The 24,750-nt window shown below is 29.0% G+C and overlaps 1 protein-coding gene across 6 annotated transcripts in view; it reads left to right on the top strand.

The window, feature by feature from the left end:
• The window catches only part of LOC142328487 (cytochrome P450 4C1-like), a 93,691-nt gene that overhangs the window by 32,280 nt on the left and 36,661 nt on the right, over positions 1 to 24,750 (top strand). For 5 of the 6 annotated variants that reach the window (XM_075372312.1, XM_075372308.1, XM_075372311.1 and 2 more), the window contains exons 2-7: positions 514 to 734; positions 2,306 to 2,412; positions 4,047 to 4,137; positions 8,973 to 9,158; positions 11,680 to 11,749; positions 15,900 to 16,026. In XM_075372312.1, the coding sequence (XP_075228427.1) occupies positions 569 to 734; positions 2,306 to 2,412; positions 4,047 to 4,137; positions 8,973 to 9,158; positions 11,680 to 11,749; positions 15,900 to 16,026 (747 nt within the window). In that variant the 5' untranslated portion in view covers positions 514 to 568. The remainder of the gene's footprint in view (positions 1 to 513; positions 735 to 2,305; positions 2,413 to 4,046; positions 4,138 to 8,972; positions 9,159 to 11,679; positions 11,750 to 15,899; positions 16,027 to 24,750) is intronic. The other variant, XM_075372313.1, reaches the window with a different exon arrangement.

The raw sequence follows: 24,750 nt of genomic DNA, 5'->3' as shown, positions 1-24,750 counted from the left end.
GAACACAATTCAAACTTGTACACATTTCAATCATATTCTAAACATGTTTCTGCCTAATAAAAAAATAAACTGCCAATTATGATAATATCACTGATATCAACAGTGATATGGTAAATAACAGCAGCACCACTTTCTGAAGATAGTCATAAGAGTGATATAAATAGTATTAGTTTTAAAAACTGTTATTTAATAAATTTGTTTAGATTTATTGTTCAGAAAGTTGACTAATATTAAATAATATGCTTTGGCAACTCCCTGCTATTATCACTCAGTGTTGGATAACGTTGAGGGTTGGAACTAGACATAAGGGAAGGAAGTAGCTAATAAGATTTATTTCTGATATTATGTAATGTAATTCCAAACATATCATACGATTTCATGAATGAAGAAATAGGTTGAGAAGTTCTAGATATTGTTTACATTGTTTAATCTTATCCTATATTACATTTCCTTATATGTTTCATATTAAATATATTGTAGTTAATTTTTATTTGTTCATTTTGAATTTTTAAGGTCTCTTCACAATCTCTGTTTTGTTGTGATCATTGTAATAAAATTACAATTCAAGATGATATTCACAATTACAGCTGTTTGTATATTATTAAGTCTGTTGTACTATTATTATGCATTTGAAAGAAAATTATCAAGAATAAAAAAGTTAACTTCAAATATGCCTCATCCCAAACATTATCCCATTATTGGTTGCGCTTTGGAATTTGGTACTCGTTCTGATGGTAAGTAAAATAAATGCATTTTATATCTTTTTTAGCTCACTATTATTTATTATTAATAGTAGTTATAGAAGGTAGTGTATTTTGGTTTGTGATTTATCTACTACTATTTTCTTCGTATGTAATTTGTTTCTTGATTCATTTGTAATTACGCAATAAACTACAGAGCTGTGTTATTAAGATTTAAGGTTCGGCTAATGCTATATTTTTCAACAGGAAAGCAGCTATTTTCTAATGTTGCACAGTGAATAAATTTTTGTTTAGCATACTTAAATTAATGAATTTATTTTTTCAGAGGTTTTTTATAGTGGTCATTTTACTTAAAGTTAATGTTATTTAATTTGATTACTTACTTTACTTTTAAATAGATTATTTTACACGTGATTAAAATTTCTGTAACACATATTTTACTATTTTAAACAGTATCTTTAGTAAAAAATATTATACATTACTGAAGTAAATGCATACTGTTGAAGTTTAAAACAGGTAACAATATAAAACTTTTAAAGTAATTTATTCATATTATGCATATTTTATTATAAAAATTAGTTAACGTTGATCAGTTGTTACATAAATTAAATTTTTAGCTAATTGATCGAGATTGTATTTAGTAAAAAATTATTTACTTATACAAACATATTAATTTTTAATGATAAATAAATTTAAGTAGCTTTCTTTTTTACAGTGGCCTATTTACTTAGGTCACAATCTTTTTATTCACTTTTGTTGTGTGGTTTTTATTATTTAATATAATTTACTTAAATTTGTTTTTATAATGAGCAATGCAATAGTGATTTTTGGTAAAAAAATTAATAATTAATAAGTTTGTAATAGTAAATTAAAAATTAATAAGTTAGCAGATAGCAAACATCATTTTAAATCTCTATCACCATAGGGCAAACCCGCACATGTGGACATTTCATTTTTTACTGTAAATTTCCGCAGAAACTTTAAATAATAGTTTTATTAATTTTCTTAATTATAATTATTAATAATAAAGTTATTTTCTTTCAATTAAAAATAAAATTTTAATTTTATTTTATAATTTTAATTTTCTATGGAAGCTACCAGTATAATGAATGTTGCTATGCATAAAGAAGGTAACTATGATTGATGTTCTTGTATTTCAGTTGTTTTATTTGCATCACAGTCATAATAAAGACTGAGGCAGATAGCATAGAGCAAGGAATTTAGATGCCCATTTCTGTACAATGCAGTATAACGTGTGCACAATTTTTATTCAGTAATGGAAAGTGATAAAAATAATAAATATTAAAACCTAATGTATAAATTGTATGATTTTTTATAGTAAGTAAGTTGCATGCATCCATACTCATTAAGTCAAATCATTACTAACAATCAGTTATTCTGTACTTTTGTTTGGTTGTTTGGTAAACACTCACAGTGAACACCTGCAGCACTCAAGTGCAAGACTTGAGTTATCCTTGAATTCAGTTAAATTAGAGGATAACAGTTCTTCCTGAATTCAGTATAATTATTTTATTTATTTTACTTTTGTGTTTTTTATTATTTTTTATGCAATTAACCAGTTTTTTCTTTTAATCATTGTTTAGAAATACTTAACAATTTCAATAGAATATTTAATGAGCATGGTTCAGTTGTAGCTGCTTGTGTTGGAAATGAATTTTACGTACTTTTATGTGGAGTAAATGAAATACAGGTATGTTTATTACTTTTTGTGGATAAGCTTTATTTTTTTGAATTTTGCACTTAAAAAGTAATTTGTGTTGATGTATTAACACTTGATACCTTGATGTTGAGAACCAACATCACAAACATCTAATTATGGAACTGGTACAGAAATTATGGTATTACCGAATATTTATTGTATATCCAAATCTATGTCTTCACCACAAGTTATATCAGTCATAAAATGTCATAAAACTCTCTTCTAGGTTGTAAGTTATTTTCATTTTAATAAACACAAACACTCACTCATTTATTTCCTCTGCGATATCTCTTGTACCATATTAAATCACTGAATAATTAAAGAATTTTAATGCCATTAGCTAATATTTTAATTCCTAAGATGATTTCATTTTGTAGGGCAGGAGGAGTACTGTCTCATGTTGGGTTGTTCATTGAACTTCCAACAACTCCATTGTTCTTAAAATTTTTATTATTTCTAATACATCTTTAAAACAAGCATAATATTCAATCATTGATTTGAACAAAATCACAATGAAAGAAAAAATGTAAAAGTATGATCAGTCAAATACATGTGAACTGTGCTCAGAGGAGTGGATAGATGGTGAAAAATAATACAATTAAAATGTTGTCATGTGCTATTTTGTAATGCAGTGGTGGGTTAGAACAGAATCAAGCTCTTTTGCATTACAATGATTCTTGTCTAGACTAAATTTAACCCATTCAGAACAGCCCAGTTTTTGTACCTATGCCTAAACCTTGCACAAGTCATCTATCTTACTTACAATATAGCCCATATATCAATGAGTCACAACCCTCATATTAAACCTACTAAGGCACTGTGGGTTTATTCTTATTCATATAATAATTCATTTTCAGGCTTTTTCATTTCTGTAATAATTTTAAGTCTAGATTTCTTTATAAGTAACCATAACTATGTTGTAGTTGGGCAGGTTTGCTAGTTATTTAGGACTTTAGGGTTTGAAGCAGTTAGCATTATTCTCTTAGAACTGGATTATAACAGGGTAAACAACTGAATATCGAAGTAATTGAATTATTTCGGCAAGGATATAGAAAACCTGGTTTTATCAGATTACCACTATAGCCATTTGGTTTATTGTGCAGCTGTCAGACAAAATAGAATCTCCGATTCAGAACACAGATTAGATGCCAATCTTATTAGATGCCATTCTTGGTGTCTGGTTTGAAATAGAAGTTGACAGGAAGCCCCCAAATAAAAGAAAATCGAATATTATTAGAGAATGTTTGAATGACTTATAAGATTATTTTATTTAAATTTGTTGTAAATTATGAGTTGACTTCTTTAAAATTCTGTTAACAATATGTAGATGTGTTAACCTGCAGTAAGATATCTGGTGAACAACATTTAAAAAGTCCCAATTAATCTTCTCCCAACTTTGATTGATATTTATAAAAATTTAATAATTACTTAGTTAATTATTTGTTGAAAAATAATTTCTGACAGATGAGATTTTTGCCTATGTAAGATTTTTTTTTTATTGCATACTAGCTTATCAATTTACTACAATTACACAAACACTATATTCATATTCATTTTCTATTAACTTCAATAAAGACTTGACAGAATTTATTTGGGGAAAAAATATAAATATTTCTTTCTTTCAGACAGTTTTATCGAACAATAAACAGCTGAAAAAAGCTCATGTTTATGAATTTCTTCATCCTTGGCTTGGAAATGGTTTACTTACATCTGATGGTGAGTATTTTTCATATTTTTAAATGAAACCCATTTATCCATTTTAGATACCTAAATGGCAGATGCATGATTTTTAGATGGAGTTTAGCTAAAAATTAAAGTAGCAAAAGGAAAGGTTAAATGCAACTGAGTTCCATGTATACAATGCCACTGGGTTGGTCTAGTGGGGAACACGTCTTCCCAAATCAGCTGATTTGGAAGTCAAGAGTTCCAGCATTCAAGTCCTAGTAAAGGCAGTTACTTTAAACAGATTTGAATACTAGAGCATGAATACCAGTGTTTTTTGGTGGTTAGGTTTCAGTAAACCACACATCTCAGGAATTGTCGAACTGAGACTGTACAAGACTATACTTCATTTACACTCATACATATCATCTTCATTCATCCTCAGAAGTAATACCTGAACAGTAATTTCTGGAGGCTAAACAGGAAAAAAGAAAGAGTTCCATGTATACAACCCAACTGGACTTTCTAAAGACTCTGCCTTGGATTATGCTAAAAGTGATCTGATTAGTTGGAATAAATAATCAAGGAGGGGTTTTACTCCCTGGACCCTCTCTTTTGATCTAGCAAACATTTTATTACATTTTTCTTTCTTTTAACAATAGAATATTTTTCCCCATTACTAGTTAGCTTTTATTAGTTCTGGACTCATGACTTTAATACAAAGAGAAATATAAAATTCTGGAGAGGACCCATTTTTTATTCAGACCAAACCTTATCTCAATAACACATAGTAATGGCCAAAATACAGGTTTCATGTTAATATAAAAAAATTAATGCAAGTATTGATAGATTATTAATCATTTGTCTTGCACATTGTAAATTATTTCTGAGTGTGTTTTTAAAACAAATATAAATCTAACTTATATTTACAATCATGCAAATGGATAAATGTAAATTATTATATTTTAATTTGGTGTGTGTATTGTGATTTTTTTCCTCTGTTTGAACTAATTATTTTAATTTTTTTTTTGTCTTCAGTCATTTGACTGGTTTGATGCAGCTCTCCAAGATTCCCTATCTAGTGCTAGTCGTTTCATTTCAGTATACCCTCTACATCCTACATCCCTAACAATTTGTTTTACATATTCCAAACGTGGCCTGCCTACACAATTTTTTCCTTCTACCTGTCCTTCCAATATTAAAGCGACTATTCCAGGATGCCTTAGTATGTGGCCTATAAGTCTGTCTCTTCTTTTAACTATATTTTTCCAAATGCTTCTTTCTTCATCTATTTGCCGCAATACCTCGTCATTTGTCACTTTATCCACCCATCTGATTTTTAACATTCTCCTATAGCACCACATTTCAAATTTTCTTCTCAGGTACTCCAATTGTCCAAGTTTCACTTCCATATAAAGCGACACTCCAAACATACACTTTCAAAAATCTTTTCCTGACATTTAAATTCATTTTTGATGTAAACAAATTATATTTCTTACTGAAGGCTCGTTTAGCTTGTGCTATTCGGCATTTTATATCGCTTCTGCTTCGTCCATCTTTAGTAATTCTACTTCCCAAATAACAAAATTCTTCTACCTCCATAATCTTTTCTCCTCCTATTTTCACATTCAGTGGTCCATCTTGTTATTTCTACTACATTTCATTACTTTTGTTTTGTTCTTGTTTATTTTCATGCGATAGTTCTTACGTAGGACTTCATCTGTGCCGTTCATAAATGCTGATCATTTATTATTTTAATAAAATAAATAAATGTTTTTGCCCTTTTTTTAAGTAAATTCATTATTATAACATCTCATTTAAAACATATTAAGTTTTGTTTATTTTACACCTACCTATACCTGTACTTACCTTTACCTGTACTTCATATTAAGTACAGGTTGTGCAGTGTGACTTGACGATTGCAGCCTACCATGCAAAAGACAGTATACTGTACATTCTACTAATATCATCCCACATCCCACATCATCACAAATGCGGCATATATCACAGTTATAAATGCAAACGAAACTAAACTGCAGTAATTTATGTTATAAATTGCAATTCATTATACACTCAAGCTGTAAGAGATAATTTAACTATTGAAAGAAAATCGAAATAGAGTAATTAAAATGTAATTGTAATTTGTAATAACTTTACAAAAGATTATGAAATATAAAAAAATCTGAGGAAAACAAAAACATAAATTATTGTAACATTTTAAATATGGCGAATGGTGTTATTTAATTATTACAATTTGTTAATTATTCAAATAATCTAATTTAGATACTCGTACAGTTAAATATTTCATTAATGCTTGAATTAAATTAAATCATATTTGCCAATTTGTTCTGTATTCAGACTTTATAATTTAATTTTTTCAACTCCAGATAGCACTTCTGATAGAACCTCATCTTCAGTATCGCTCGCTTTTACATCAGTAAAAGTAACATTCACAACATCATCATCATCATGAATCATTTAGGTTGATGATTAGTTTGCCAACTTCAATATCCATGGCATATTCTTTACGCCATTCTATTTCAATAACGTTCTCGCAACATTTTAACCACATATTAGTATTAATAGAAGAAATTTTTTGTTCAACAAGCGCAATAATATCTGCTGCTTTGAGGGTTAAGTTTTGATCTGCCAACCACTCTTCTATTGTACCCAAAATTAGTTCTATTATAATTAAATCCAGGTTATATGAGGGGGGTGCAATCTAAGAACTGTATTTGAAATGCTATCAAGAGAATAAGTTACAAACAGATTTGATGCTTGTATTAACTGAAGCAACTCTTTTAATCATTGGTTTATCATGGAAAATATTTTGTCTGTTTAGCCACTCCTGCATTTCCGGCTTTAAGAGTTTCCAGATTTGGAATTTTTTCCAATTTGCAAGAGTGGTATGGCATGTTATTGAGAACTAATAAAGAATTTGGTTTCAATTTTCCCAAAAGTTTTTCCGAAACCCTTTGTTTGAAGTTCCTGTGGTTCATATTATGGTAGTCACCTGTCTTTGAGCTAGCGGTGTATGTCAGTAAGCTTTTGGAACAAACCCATTTTTTTCACCTCTATAAATTATGATTATCTTTTTGACTTTGGAAATTGGTGGTTGAAGTCCCTCACTGCTCCCGTCTTCCCACAATTTAGCAGATGAGTGCAAAGTTAAAATGTAGATTTCATCTAAATGTATGATCGGTCTATTTTCTTCCTGAAATTTCTTAATGGCTTTCAAATAAAAAATTCTCTTCATACCAATATCATGTCAACAATTTTCAGTTATTTGTTGTTTTTCCTCCTTGCCAACCCAGATCATATTGAAGTTAATTTTTTGATAGTAAATACTGTTTATTTGACAAGTAAAAATTATGAACAATTCTTCTGACAGCTGAGGAATCATAATTGTCAGTCATTGTAACAGGTTTTTGTTTCTTGCGATTTTAATCTGGTGAGAAACTTAAATCACCATTTTCATTTCAAAACATACCTTCAGCTTTCCTTTTTATATGCATTATCACACTAACAGATACACCAGTAGCTTTACTCTAACAAAGCTGAACTTGGTAGGAAATAAGAAAACTGTCATCTGATTTCTTAGATTTGTTGAGCTAAGTTTCTTCTTCCATAAATTTTAACATGCTATATACAAACAATTACATTGCTCTGTCTATTCAATTTTTTATTTTGCTTTTAATTACAGGATTTATTATTGACAAAAAATGTCACTAGAATAAATTATTTTATTTTACGTGAGTACACTAACACTATTAGGCCTTATAACATAAAGAAACTACAATCCATTTTCAAAACCCACACGTAATATACAAACTGAATAAAGTTATAATTCTTAAAAAGATATCACTTATAAATGAAATAAAAAGCACACAAATAAATTTATTGAACTTGCCTTGTTACAGTTCAGAAGTTTGTTATCCTACTGTCACGTAAAAGAGGATGCTAAATACTTATTATTTATTGTTATACATTATAGTTGTTTATAAAACCAAGGACCTCTACATCTACTGTAATATGTGCTGGATAACATGAATTATAGTTTAAACATAACTTTAAATGCAAATGTAAATACAGTAATTAGATGTTGATCTCATTATAAATATGATTTTGTAATTTTATTTTTGTAATAATGTTGTTTGTAAAACATACGCATAACAGCTCTTCTATGCCATGTGTAGTCCACCTACCATCACAGCGCTAATCATCAGCTTACAGCGTGGACCCAATATTAGTTAAAACCAAAATTGGACTAATTTTTTTAGAGGATTTAGGAGGTTCTGCTTTACCTGATAAGCACTGCAAGCATTAATAAATTTACTTTGCAGTCACTGAACAGAAAACTAAGTCTCTTGAGTTGACCCACAAGTAACTCTTTGTACTAGATAATGTCTGGGAAAGGATACGCCTGTTTTACCATCAAAATTCTTAGCATTATCAACAAGAAGGATCTAATTGAATCAAATGTATGCACATAGATTAATAATGAGACAGAAGAGAATAGGTATAAGAAAAGGGGCAGATATTAAGAAAGGATAATCTACTTATCAGTCATGTCTAGGAGTCTGGACTTGTATTATTTCATGGTTGACTGGTGAAACAAAAAATGGTAGCAGTCCTCACTAAGTCTTGTTATATTTACAAATTTTTTAGACTTATATTTAAAAAATAATTATTAATAATATAAAAGTAATGTGTTTTTTTTCTAAGAATATTATTGAATAATTGTTAATTACCGGTATATATAATTATTTTTATAAAATGAATTTATTCAACTTTTCACAACAGTTTAAATAAGAGGGACCTTGGAGTATATATTATTAAAGATACTTCCTGCAATAACATTGCTGTTACTGTGATTATTTTTTTTTTAGGTGCTAATTGGCATAAACAAAGGAAAATAATAACTCCTGCATTTCATTTCAAAATATTAGAACTGTTTGTTGATATGTTTTCAGCAAATATAGATATACTTTCTAATAAATTAAAACATGAAGTCGGTAAACCTGGCTTTAATGTAACTGATTACATTGTGCTGTGTACACTCGATATTATATCAGGTTAGTTAATTTAATGTTTCATTTGTTTTAAATTATTTGTATATTAAAATTTTTTTTTTACATAATTCTTTTTTCATGTAAAATGCTCTAATATCTTTTTCTCCTTATAATTAATTGATACATTCTAGTATTTATGTACTTATAGTAAGTATGTGAGTGTATTTGTGTTTGTAGTAAGTATGAGTTTTCTTCAGGTGGTTTTCGATGTCTATTTTCTCTTTATTCATTCTATTTTTTTTTTTTTTTTTTTGGTGTAAGCTGACCAAAAATAACCTGAGGCAGCGATCAACTACCTGCCTTGCCTGTCGATAATAAAAATTAGTTAAAATTCATTGTTTCTAGTTAAAATATAAAACTTAAAAATTATCTACATTTAAAAAAACTTACACATACATTAACCTTGTAAATTAGATCAATGAAGCCATATATTCTCCATGTCAACCTGATTATTTCCAATCCTATGTAATTATTTATGAAAATAAAAAACTGCTTAGGAATTAAAGATTGGTTGTTAATCTGGTATAAATGTTACTATTTTCATTTGATGAATTAGATGTGGTTGGTATGCATCCTTTTTATGTAGTAATTATCAATTTCGTATTTTATCTGAAGAAAGCACAAAATATGCTAGGAAAATCTTGAGTGACTGGTAAGTTAGCAATGAATCCGATGAATATGGAGGGGGTGGTAAGTTATTAAAAGAGTTAAAATTTAGAAAACATAAAACACTATTAATAGCCACAAATCTGTGTGAACCACACCATTCCACTGCCATTACTGGAATAATCATTCCAGTTTTTTAATATTTGTTTTATGTAATTATTGAATTTGTGTACTGACTGATGATGCAGGTCCTGTGAAAGTCGATTAATGGTATTAGTTTTTTTAGGTTTAATCTGTTATTGTGTTTTAATGGTAATTTGGAAGTGTTGAATTTAATTAGCACAATATGTTGAATTATTTGAATTTTCAAAGGATGTATATATATATATATATATATATATACATACCAGTTCTGGACAGCAGAATTTGTGTATTTGTCCGTAATAAATTTTAAAATTTTCAAAAAACAATGTTGACAAATTAGCAAATCATAAATAAATGTTTTAATATAATTGTAGAGTTTAATAAAAACTGAAGATACGCGATCCTGTGAAAATTGATTCTTGGAATTAATATGGTAAGTTTAGTTTATCTATTTACTATGTTTTGGTGATTTATATTTCATTTAATATATATATATATATATATTTGTTGTTTTATATACTTATTAGAATCACAGTACTGTGAAACATGATTAACCAGCAATTAGATGCCCTTGCTTATGAGTTAAATGTTCGGCTGAAAGTCAACCTTCAGCCAACATTCAACTCATCAAGGGTGTGATATTTTTTCACCTTTCATTTATATCAGCAACATGTTCGAGATAACTTTTTAAAAAACACGATCATTTTTTTTTAAACCAGCATTATTAATTATTAAATCAGTAGAAACAGTTTCAAGAAAATTTTAAAATTAATAAGTTATAAAGCAGATAATTATATTTAAAAAGAAAGTAAGGGTTGAGATGATGTCTTAAAAAAAATTTTCTCATTTAAACTATTTGCATGATTGAATGAAAATTGTGTTCTTTTATATATCAGAAAATGATGAATTGAAGACTTGCCCCTGAGTAAATACAACATAAAATATATATTAGCTGAATTACCCCCAAACTTTTGTGAGCTATTTAGTGAATGAAAAAGTTCAAGAAAACTGACGTTCACAGTTAGTGTGTTTACTATGGGATTTCTAGTTTTCTCATACAATACTCTAAATAGAATATTATTATTGGAAACCTAGACTATTGTTTACTGTATAGAAGATGAGTTCCGATAATTTTAATCTAGACTTATTCGCAAAAATCAGAGTATGGCATCTGCTCATATATTTTTAAATTATTACAAGAAAGTTAAAGACTAACTTTACCCCATATTTTTAACTTACTAGTGATTAAGATTGGATTCTTAAGCTGTTATTGAATTAGAATTTGACACTAGTGTAATAATTTAATGGATTCATGAGCTAACATCATTCAGTTTCTTTGGAGACAGTAATCAAGCAAACCAGTCAGTGCAGAAAGTTAGTAATATTTACTGGAACAAAAAACTTTTTGTGACTAATATTTAGTATTAATGGAGCCAGAAATAACAAATGGAGCATGGTGTACTTTGAAAAGTGTGGTGTTTCCTAAAGATTGTGTAAGATGCTGACATCAATTCATGAAGATTTGGAAGTAGAAAACAGTATTACTTAACTGGCTAAAATCTCAGCTGTAGATTTTTATGGGAAGGGTATAAAACAAACTTGTTCCTTAATACAAAAGGCTTAGAAAGTCCATAAAATTTACTTTACATGATACAGCTAATGAATTTTCCAAAATTTAAATCCTTACAGTATAAGTGGTATTCTATCAAAGATTTCTATATTAAATGGATTTATTTATTATTATCACTTATTATTATTATTTTACCTGTTACAGAAACTTCTATGGGGATTCAGATAAATGCTCAGTTAGAAAAAGAAAATGAATTTGCTCGTGCTATTCATGAGTATGTCAGTTTTTAAATATTTATTGTACTAACAGGGTAAACTGTGGTGAATGGAAGTCTAATTTTAAATATACATATGTGATAATGTGTTTGTTTTGTATGTTTGTCTCAATAATTGTATCTAACTATTGAGAAGTCGTGCATTAGTAGTTGTATAGATTTATGTTTTAAATTTTTGTAAAAAATTTAATTGATATTTAACTAAAGCAAAAATTTAGTCCATCAGTATATAAAATTTTAATACCATGAATAACTTATGTTACAATTCACTGGGGTTTTTTCCGTGTTAAGGAAATGGAGAAATTGAAGTATTCATGGCAAGGTTATTTTACGAGTAGTTTTTTTACTAAAACATGCTCAATGGAAAGGCAAATTGAAAAGCACTACATAAAGTGAATATACAAATTAACTTGACTTGTGTAACAGATCATGTGATTGCAAATTAATAAATCTAGATGAGGTTGGTTAAATATATTCATCTGCTTCACTTTTATTCTATAAATTTGTGTGCATTTATAAAGGTACAATAATTTGTGCAAAAGCTGAGATTGAACAGTTTTTTCTGTAACAGCTTAAATAAAATAAAGTAACAGATTTTTTTCTTATATCACGTACCTCTGCATGTCTTGTAATATACAGTAGCATGCAAATTAATCAGAACACAGATTTTATTTAAAAAAAAAAAATCATACCTGTTCAGTTAGTGAATATCTAGTAATTATTATCTCCTCCTTCATTCTTAGTCACTTACACTTTTCACGTACACGATTTGACATCTATTCAACAACTATACTTCACATTTTTTTGATTTGTTCATCATGAAACCATACCAATATATTGTTTTAATGAGGTCAATTTTTATGGCACAATTCTTTTTTGAGAGTCGTTTTTTGACTACTGCCCAAAAATCTTCCAATTGAGTTAGGGAGTTGCCTAAGTCTGGGGAGTTGCCTGGTCACAGGAGCATTTTAATGTTTCATTCTTTGAAAAATTTTTCAAAGAAAAATATTTTTGCCAGTATGCCATGGCGCTAAATCTTGTTGGAACGCTCTTTTGCCTTAAGGGAAGTTTTTTTGAAGTAGTGTTACGACCTTTCCTTCAGAATCTTGATATATCCATTACTTTTCAATATACCATCTACTGGGAATGAACAAGAGCCTTCAAATGTGAAACAACCTCAAAATATTTTTTTCTGGGATATTTAACTGATTGTTGAATATGAGCTGGTGATGTATTTTCATCGTATGCTTTTCTAACATATTATACTTTCCCCTGAAAGTAAAAAAGTGATTCGATGGAAAACAACATTTTTCCAGTCTTCTTTGGTCCAGTTAGTATGTTCTTTGGCCCATAAGAGCCTTTATTTATCAAATTGCTGTTGTTAAAAGCTGCTTTTTAGCTGCTAATAAGCTTTCCATCAAGAAGTCAGCATCTAACAGTTGTCACATGTAAATTCATTTCACTGGCTGCTAATTTTCGATTTAAGTCTGCAGCTGATAATTTTGGATCAAATTTACTTTTTCTTACTAATAATTCTTCTTTAAATCATTTTAAGATAACATTCACTGTCCGTAGTCTAACACCATACTTAGAAACTATTTGTTGTTGTGTCACACTGGTATGCTCAGAAAGAGCAAAAATGTTTGATTGCTTTCTTGGAGTTATGTCCATTATTACATATTCAAGACACACACAGAGAGAAAGAGAGAGAGAGAGTGAGAGAACAAAAAATATGAAAATGAGAAATTAACATTCACAAAACATTATTTATTACATAAAGATTGCTAAACAACCAAAGAAGAGTAACCTCACATACAGAAAACTTAAAGAATTGTTGTGATCAAGCAATGTAGCCACAACATAGAAATAAACAAAATATTACCTGTTCCAATTAATTTGCACGCTACTGTAAATAGCTCCATCTAATGTACATTTTTAAATTTTGTACATCATTGTAAAGAGAATATTTCAATAAATATTTTTATATAATAGAGCTAAAATTGTGATGAATAATAATCAGATTAGAAGAAATTGATTTGGATAAAATGTAAGTACATGTATATATATATATATATATATATTCTACTGTAACTAGCTTAATATTATTGAATTTTAAGTTGTTAGCAATGTAAATGTGTATAGATAATTTTATTTTTTTGCGCAAGTTACTATTAGTTAAAAAAAATTCAAACTTTTGCTGCTATTTTCTTTCTTTCAAATTTTCAAAACCTACCAATTGTTTTTTTTTAAAGACAAATTCTTGATAAAAATAATCTCAGTGTAAATAATTGTAAAAAAAATCAACGTTTTAACTGATTCATTAATCATCATTGATTATTCTTTTCATACTCCAATAACTGTAGTCTTATGCTCAGTTAAAGCTATCTTCTATTAATTTTTCTGTAATGAGAAATGAGTTTTTTAGTTTTAAATAATGTTAAGCCTGACTGGAATCTGAACCCAGAACCTTCTGTTTGAAATGAAGAAGGCACTACAACTCTATCACAGAGGTTGGCAAACCTTATTTTATTAATAAATTAAATAGAATTAATAATTAAAGATTAATGTATAATAATATAAATTCATAATACAATTTTATTAATGTTTAATAACTTCACTATTTAATTTTTCAACTAATAAAATTATTAAGTATGATTAATATAGGATGGTAAGTACAGTATTGAAGTTTAAATCATTCTATTATGTCATATTAATTATAGAAAATTTCAAGATAACATTGCTTATTTGGTAGATCTTTTACAACATTTTAATGTATAATTTAATGTAAGTGTATTTTATAATTTTCCACCAAAGAGAACGTGAGAACGTCTTTTACTAACTTTTTCTAAAAACCAAATTTCTTCTGAGGTAACTCTTGCTCCTTATTACTAAATTTATTACAGAAGTTTAGTATTTTTTAATAGTAATTATATATAATTAGTGACTTACCTCTGATTTTGATAAAATTTGGAATGCACCTTATTTAGGACCGAATGAGATTATTTGTTGAAAGTGCCTTTCACCTGAATAAGTCCCTCGTAAGTTACATAGTACCTCACCAAAAATTTAGTAATTCAACAGTGTACAAGTATAATATACATTATTTTCAGACTAAATAATTTGATTAAGTTTGTTTTAAGTTATAATTGAGTTTAAATTAATTTAAGATTTAATGAACTTAAGTTATGCTAAGTGCAAGTTAGGTTAAGTTAGTGTAACCCACCGGTTGGTCTAGTGGTGAACACATCTTCCCAAATCAGCTGATTTGGAAGTTGAGAGTTCCAGTGTTTAAGTTCTAGTAAAGGCAGTTACTTTTATACGAATTTGAGTACTAGATCATGGACCGGTGTGCTTTGGTGGTTGGGTTTCAATTAACTACACATCTCAGGAATGGTCAAACTGAGACTGTACAAGACTACACTTCATTTACACTCATACATATCATCCTCATTCATCCTCTGAAGTAAACCTGAATGGTAATTTCCAGAGGCTAAACAAGAAAAAGATAAAAAAAGAAGGTTAGGTTAGATAACTATTTTCCATGTACTGAACTTCATATGATATCAACATAACCTATTGCTCATTAACCTCATCTAAGTAACATTATATATCAAACTGACTGAATATTAGGCTGAGTTCATAGTTATATATAATGACCATATGATATTTAGACTCAAAATAATGTTACACTTGTACACTGCTGGATTACAAAATCTTTGGTGACAGTACTGTGTAACTCAGGTGAAGGACATTTGAATTCATCTCCTCCTAGATCTTCTTCCTCTTTTACTCTAATTATTCTTTTCAGATCATCAATCAATTGCAGTCTTATCTTTTATTCAGTATCTCTTTCAGTTTACAACTTTAAATTTTTTCTCCAATCATTTTAGCAATTCTGCATTCTTTCCAGCATCTCAATCTTTTCCTTAGGCTTCCAAGACCATCTCAAATACTTCAACTTTCTTTTATTCTTGTTTCTTTTAGTGCCTGCAACTTTGTCTCAAAGATTATTTACATTTATTATAATAACTGAATAATAGTAGCTCATTTCATCCAGTTTGGAATTAGTAGTTAATTAACGTGAATCCATTAAATCTAAACTAAGTAAATTTGTTGGTATTGAAAACTGTATTATGTATTTTGTTTTCAGTGTTACATTTGCTGTTTTATATCGAGCTATTAAACCATGGCTTTTCCCACGAATACTTTTTGATATATCACCAACTGGAATTTCATTCAATAAGAAAGTTAAATTGATACATAATTTTATTCAAGAGGTAAGAAATTACTACTACTGCTAACTACAGTTTTCACTGTGCTTGTTATATTTATTGTTTTTTCTTCAATTATGTTTTATTAATTATTTTTTTAATATTCTTCAGTAGGTTAGGGAATTCACAATACAAAGAGATTGTATTTAAACTCCTGTATAAATAAAATTTGTAGGTAATTTTATTTTATAATACTGAGCATTATAATAAATATCTAAATATTGACTAAAGAAAATGATAAATACCCATATCCTAATGAGGTACATATATTTAATTGATTTATGAATGAAATATAAATAATAAAACAAAAATGATAAGCTTTGAGATAACTAACATGTACCCCAGTATTCCGATTAATTATACAATTTCATTAATAAAAAACAAATTAATAAATACAGGTGAAGACCAAAATCTATAAATAATTTATAATAATAATAATTAGAAATATTTGGAAACAAAATGATTTTGAATTTAATGGTACATGTTCTACATAAGAAAACACTTTACCCATGGGTTTTCCTTTGTCTGCGGTATTGTTGTAAATTTATCTACAAAAGTTTGAAAGTAAAATTGTCTATAGTATAAATCACATGCATAAAATTTTATTATGGGTCAGATACATAGATGATCTTTTAGTTATATATGAACCAATAAAAATAATGAACACGAAATAATTTTAAATAAATTAAATTCTTTTCATGAAACATTGAAATTTACATATGGAATAGATCATAATAGGAAAATAAAATATTTAGATGTAAATATTAAAATAAATGAAAATAATAACTGCAGTATATGAAAAACCTACCGCAAAAGAAATTATTGTAAACAAAAATTCCAACCAGCCTTGGTCTCAAAAAATTAATATTTTTAAAAACATGATAAATAGAGCAATAAAATACACAAACAACAAACAAGACTTGAATAATGAAATAAATAATATAAAGAATATATCTATAAAGAATGGATATGATACTTCATTGATCGATAATATATATAAAAAATAATTCCAAATACTTCAATAAAATAACATCACTATATTAAAATCCATATATGAAACTGAAAGCAGTGAAAATATTTATATAAATTACATTATTTATATAATTACTCCTACAAAAATAAAATTACAGAAAACTTAATTAATGCTTATCATAAAAAATATAAAAGCTTAATGCTTATAAGCCTGATAATCATATAATAAAACATTTAAAATATAATAATAAAATAGTAAAAAAAATATAATTCTTCTGGTATTTATAAAATAAAATTCAATAATTGTGAAAAAGTATATACTGGACAAATAAATAGGTCATTTAAAGATAGGTTTAATGAACATTTCAGGTCATTTAAAAGTAAACAAATAGGATTCTCAAATGTAACAGACCACATTTATATTTATATATATAAATATAAACGTAAATTCAGATTAATGAATCTGCAGACAGAATTTGATAGGGACATTCTTATAAATAGTATTTAAGTTGGTAATACATTGAAATTTTTAATACAAGAAATTTTTAAAAAATTAGATAATCATTACTGCACTTTATTGACAGATTGACAGCATGTTAAAGATTTTAAATAATAAAACATTTTAAATTAAAAAAAAAAAATACTGACTGAGCAAATATTTGTTCTAAAAACATATAATTTTTTTTTTGTCTTCAGTCATTTGACTGGTTTGATGCAGCTCACCAAGATTCCTATATAGTGGTAGTCGTTTCATTTCGGTATATCTCCTACATACTACATCCCTAACAGTTTGTTTTACATATTCCAAACGGTGCCTGCCTGCACAATTTTTCCCTTCTACCTGTCCTTCCAATATTAAAGAGATTATTCCAGAATGCCTTAATATGTGGTCTATAAGTCTGTCTCTTCTTTTAACTATATTTTTCCAAATGCTTCTTTCTTCATTGATTTGTCGCAACACTTCTTCATTTGTCACTTTATCCAGCCATCTGATTTTTAACATTCTCCTATAGCACCACATTTCAAAAGGTTTTAATCTTTTTTTCTCAGTTACTCCGATCATCCAAGTTTCACTTCCATATAAAGCTATGCTCCAAACATATACCTTCAAAAATCTTTTCCTGATGTTTAAATTAATTTTTGATGTAAACAAATTATATTTCTGACTGAAGGCTTGTTTTGCCTGTACTATACGGGATTTTATATCGCTCCTGCTTTATCCATCTTTAGTAATTCTACTTCCCAAATAACAAAATTCTTCTATCTCCATAATCTTTTCTCTTCCTATTTTTACATTCAGTGGTCCATCTTTGCTATTTCTACTACATTTCATTACTTTCATTTTGTTCTTGTTTATTTTCATGCGGTACCTTGCGTAGGACTTCATCCATGCCGTTCATTGTTCCTTCTAAATCTTTTTTACTCTCAGCTAGAATTACTATATCATCAGCAAATTGTAGCATCTTTATCTTTTCACCTTGTACTATTACTTGGAATCTAAATTGTTCTTTAACATCATTAACTGCTAGTTGTATGTAAAGATTAAAAAGTAACGGGGATAGGGAACATCCTTGTCAGACTCCCTTTCTTATTACGGCTTCTTTCTTATGTTCTTCAATTATTACTGTTGCTGTTTGGTTCCTGCAAATGTTAGCAATCATTCTTCTAGTTCTGTATTTGAACCCTAATTTTTTTAAAATGCTGAACATTTTATTCCAGTCTACGTTATCAAATTTTCTAGATCTATAAATGCCAAGTATGTTGGTTTGTTTTTCTTTAATCTTCCTTCTATTATTAATCTGAGCTCTAAAATTGCTTCTCTTGTTCCTCTACTTTTCCTGAAACCAAACTGGTCTTCTCCTAACACTTCTTCCACTCTCCTCTCAATTCTTCTGTGCAGAATTCTAGTTAAGATTTTTGATGCATGGCTAGTTAAGCTAATCGTTCTGAATTCTTCACATTTATCTGCTCCTGCTTTCTTTGGTATCATGACTATAACACTCTTTTTGAAGTCTGATGGAACTTCCTTTTTTTCGTAAATATTACACACCAGTTTGTATAATCTATCAATCACTTCCTCACCTGCACTGTGCAGTAATTCTACAGGTATTCCGTCTATTCCAGAAGCCTTTCTTCCATTCAAATTGTATTCCATTCATTCGTATTTTAATATCTAAATGTAAAAAAAAAAAAAAATTAAAAATTACTAAAGATGGGCTTAGGCCTGAAAGTGCTTTGAAAATGAAACAAAAGTAAGGTAAGAGTGTTCTTTAATTCTGTAATTTGTGGAGTGGGTGAATAAGTTCATATTATGTAATTAGATATATTATATTGTGTTATGTTGGCAATTTTTTTTTTAAGATTACAACTTAAAATATTTTAGCCAAAGGAAGTTTTGTTACATAAGGAGATAACTTAGGCTTACAGATATTTAATTTAACAGATGTATTTATAAGGTTCTTCTATACCTTCACTTTTTTGCGTATAACCAAAGAGTATTATATGCGTATTGAACAACTTTAAGTATATTTTAACAATTTAATAACGTCTAATTGTCTAAAGGCCAGTTCTAGGTGTAAATCATTTTTCAAAAAAAAAAATTTTACTGAGACATGTTATTTATATTATGTGTATAAGAAGCTACTGCTAAAAATATGCGAAATAATCAGATACTACCAGAAATATACTAATATATTTAATATAATATATTTTTTGGCTTGATCATATCACCGTAAAGCTTGAAGCTTATACACGGGATATGGAAATGGAATTTGTAGCACGTGAAAAATTTCATGTCTGACCGGGATTCGAATCTGGGACTTCCGAATGAAAGGCCAAGATGCTACCACTCCACCATGGATATCAACAAATCATTGTAAATAGTTTTAAATTTACATTATTTTAAGTAGAAAATTATAAAAAACTACCAAGTCTGAACAAGATTTGGTTCTAAATCAAGCTTCTTTAGAGTGTTGATTACACAGTTTCTTCTGGTAAGTGTGTTTGGATTAGTTTCTGAAAGAATTCTGTTTATCGTAACAGAAAGGATATGTCATTTAAATCATTTCATTTAAAACAAGAATGTTTTCATACATTTGTGAACTATTTAGAGTTGCCTGGTTCTTGATCAACTCTTAACAGAATACTGTAGTGACAGTCAAGCAAGATGAAGTATAAAAATGTATTTAAAGAAACTTTCTAAATGTGCACCCAATAATTTAACTTATTCCTCAAACACATCACAGATAATAAATATCCTTCAAAACTAATCCAAACACCAAAACACTCAGTGCTTCCAGCTGTAGTCTTAAAAAGCCTGATTTAGAATATAAGCTTAGATTCACATTAGATTTTTATTATTTTCATCTTGAAATAAAGCATGTTGCGGTTGATTTGTTAAAATAGCTCTATACATATAATGCAATATAACATTGATGTAAAAGTTTAAATTTTTAAATTAATTTATCTATTTTATTTTACTCTTAAATTTAACAGTTTTCATCTCAAGTATTTTCTTTTAAAACAATAGTGGTATACTATCAAAAATCACATCTATTAAATCACATATTCACATTTTTGCTGCGCTTCATTTAAACTTATTTCATTTGAAAGTGGGATATGATCCTTCAATTCTTTAATAAAAATAGACAGTTACACAATTGCTAAAATATTAGTTTTTATTAACATCAAATATTTATACAGTTATTAATTCAACAATCTTACCTGAAATATTAGGTTAGAGTAAAGTCTCTTGATTACTTTTTAAATAAATTGTTTACCAAATAATCCGATAATAAAAACTGATTATTGTACACCGTTAGGTTAAAATTAATATTTGTAACTAGTAAACAGGAGTTCACTAAACAGAATAATTTCATTATTATTTACAAGGAAGTAAAAACTGAACAGACTCAAAGTTAGGTATTTTCAGTTGATTCTAAGCATATTTCTTTTGAGAGTTAAATACTTTCAATGTTTATATCTTCTTTAACAAGTATTTTTGTAATAATTTTTTATTATGTGTTTTTTTAATTAATTATGCATGTGCAATTAGAAGACACACATAACATCCTTTGATAGATAAGTGAAGATGGCATTTTAGTGATTATTAACTGTACTATAAAAAATAAATCTTTAATCACTTAAACAAAATAAATTCAAACAATAAAATTCAGTTAAATTAATTAAACATATTTGTACATGTAAATTACATGATGCAGTGTTTTTGTTATGAGTAACTATTATGATGTGGTATATTCATATTTACAAATATAACTTTTGTAAAATACTAGAACTAGATGATATTTTCACCGTTGGTAACACTAGAAAATACACATTAGTTCAATTTGAATTAAAACATATTCACTTTAATGTCATTGTTTAGAAATTTTATTAAATATGACTAAATAATATTTTTTGTAAAACTTTATGGCAGTCATCTATTTTTAAACAATATTTATGCATACCAAATACAGAATCCAGCACATTTTAATTTCTATGGTTTAGTAATTAATATAATTTTCACATCATTTATTTATTTTTTGCTTTCCTTTATAGTTTTTAGAAATTAACTACAATACTTTCTTATTCCTCCTCTATGAATCATGAGACCTTGCCGTTGGTGAGGGGGCTTGAGTGCTCAGGGATACAGAGTAGCTGGACCGAAGGTGCAACCATATCGGAGCGGTATCTGTTGAGAGCCAGACTAAGGAATGATTCCTGAAAGAGGGCAGCAGCTCTTTCAGTAGTTGTTAGGGGCGTGAGTCACAATGACTTAAACGGCCATATCAACATCACTCAGTCCTCTGAGTACTGCGCAGCTGAAAGCAATGGAAAACTACAGCTGTTTTTTTTTTCCAAGAAAATGTGGCTCTCTGCATTTTCACATAATAATAATGGAGGCGCCTTCTTTGGTAAAATATTCCGGACGTAAAATAGTCCCCCGTTCGGATCTCCGGGTGGGAACTACTAAGGAAGAGGTCACCAGAAAAGTAAAAAATAACATTCTACGAGTCGGAGCGTGGAATGTTAGAAGCTTAAAAAAGGTTGGTAGGGTAGAAAATTTAAAAAGGGAAATGGATAGGGTAAAGGTGGATATAGTAGGAATTAGTGAGGTTCGGTGGGAAGAGGAAGGCGACTTTTGGACAGGGGACTTTAGAGTAATTAACTCAGCGTCAAATAATGGGCAGGCAGGAGTAGGTTTCGTGATGAACAAGAAGATAGGGAGGAGAGTGTAGTATTTCAAGACGCATAGCGATAGAGTCATTATAATAAGGATAAAATAAAAACCTAAACCGACAACGATTGTTAACGTCTATATGCCTACAAGCGCCCATGATGATGATGCGGTAGAGTGTGTATACGAAGAGATTGATGAAGCAATTAAACACGTAAAAGGAGATGAAAATTTAATAATAGTTGGAGATTGGAATGCAAGCATTGGAAAAGGCAAGGAAGGAAATTTAGTGGGTGAATACGGGCTGGGCAAAAGGAATGAAAGAGGGGACCGACTTATAGAGTTTTGCACAAAGTATAATTTAGTAATTGCCAACACCCAATTTAAAAATCATAATAGAAGAATATACACTTGGAAAAAGCCAGGCGATACTGCAAGGTATCAGATAGATTATATCATGGTTAAGCAAAGATTTAGAAATCAACTCGTTTACTGCAAAACTTACCCTGGAGCAGACATTAATAGCGACCATAATTTGGTGATAATGAAATGTAGATTGGGGTTTAAAAACCTGAAGAAAAGGTGTCAGATGAATCGGTGGAATTTAGAGAAGCTTGAGGAAGAGGAGGTAAAGAAGATTTTTGAGGAGGACATCGCAAGAGGTCTGAGTAAAAAAGATAAGGTAGAAAAGGTAGAAGAAGAATGGGAGAATGTTAAAAAGGAAATTCTTAAATCAGCAGAAGCAAACTTAGGCGGAATAAAGAGAACTAGGTAGAAAATCTTGGGTTTCAGACGATATATTGCAGCTGATGGATGAATGTAGAAAATATAAGAATGCTAGTGATGAAGAAAGTAAAAGGAACTATCGGCAATTAATAAATGCTATAAACAGGAAGTGCAAACTGGCGAAAGAAGAGTGGATTAAAGAAAAGTGTTCAGAAGTGGAAAGAGAAATGAACATTGGTAAAATAGACGGAGCATACAGGAAAGTTAAGGAAAATTTTGGGGTACATAAATTAAAATCTAATAATGTGTTAAACAAAGATGGTACACCAATATATAATACGAAAGGTAAAGTCGATAGATGGGTGGAATATATTGAAGAGTTATACGGAGGAAATTAATTAGAAAATGGTGTTATAGAGGAAGAAGAGGAAGTTTAGGAGGATGAAATGGGAGAAACAATACTGAGATCTGAATTTAAACGAGCATTAAAAGATTTAAATGGCAGAAAGGCTCCTGGAATAGAATACCTGTTGAATTACTGCGCAGTGCAGGTGAGGAAGCGATTGATAGATTATACAAACTGGTGTGTAATATTTATGAAATAGGGGAATTTCCGTCAGACTTCAAAAAAATGTTATAGTAATGATACCAAAGAAACCTGCTTTATCTGCCCCTGCGGCAGATAAATGTGAAGAATACAGAACAATTAGTATAACTAGTCATGCATCAAAAATCTTAACTAGAATTCTATACAGAAGAATTGAGAGGAGAGTGGAGGAAGTGTTAGGAGAAGACCGATTTGGTTTCAGGACAAGTATAGTGACAAGGGAACCAATTTTAGGCCTCAGATTAGTAGTAGAAGGAAGATTAAAGAAAAACAAACCAACATACTTGGCGTTTATAGACCTAGAAAAGGCATTCGACAACGTAGACTGGAATAAAATGTTCAGCATTTAAAAAAAATTAGGGTCAAATACAGAGATAGAAGAACAATTGCTAACATGTACAGGAACCAAACAGCAGCAGTAACAATTGAAGAACATAATAAAGAAGCCGTAATAAGAAAGGGAGTCCGACAAGGGTGTTCCCTGTCTCCGTTACTTTTTAATCTTTACATGGAACTAGCAGTTAATGATGTTAAAGAACAATTTAGATTCGGAGTAACAGTACAAGGTGAAAAGATAAATATGCTACGATTTGCTGATGATATAGTAATTCTAGCTGAGAGTAAAAAGGATTTAAAAGAAACAATGAACGGCATAGATGAAGTCCTACGCAAGAATTATCGCATGAAAATAAACAAGAACAAAACAAAAGTAATGAAATGTAGTAGAAATAACAAAGATGGACCACTGAATGTGAAAATAGGAGGATAAAAGATTATGGAGGTAGAAGAATTTTGTTATTTGGGAAGTAGAATTACTAAAGATGGACGAAGCAGGAGCGATATAAAATGCCGAATAGCATTAGGCTCTAAACGAGCCTTCACTAAGAAATATAATTTGTTTACATCAAAAATTAATTTAAATGTCAGGATTTTTGAAAAGGTATGTTTGGAGTGTCGCTTTATATGGAAGTGAAACTTGGACAATCGAAGTATCTGAGAAGAAAAGATTAGAAGCTTTTGAAATGTGGTGCTATAGGAGAATGTTAAAAATAAGATGGGTGGATAAAGTGACAAATGAAGAGGTATTGCGACAAATAGATGAAGAAAGAAGCATTTGGAAAAATATAGTTAAAAGAAGAGACAGACTTATAGGCCACATACTAAGGCATCCTGGAATAGTCGCTTTAATATTGGAAGGACAGGTAGAAGGAAAAAATTGTGTAGGCTGGCCACGTTTGGAATATGTAAA

This window comes from Lycorma delicatula, chromosome 7 (assembly GCF_047948215.1).
Source record: "Lycorma delicatula isolate Av1 chromosome 7, ASM4794821v1, whole genome shotgun sequence".
In the NCBI taxonomy this organism is placed as follows: domain Eukaryota; kingdom Metazoa; phylum Arthropoda; class Insecta; order Hemiptera; family Fulgoridae; genus Lycorma; species Lycorma delicatula.
Note: the sequence above shows the minus strand (reverse complement) of the source record. Positions and strands in the feature narration are given on the sequence as shown.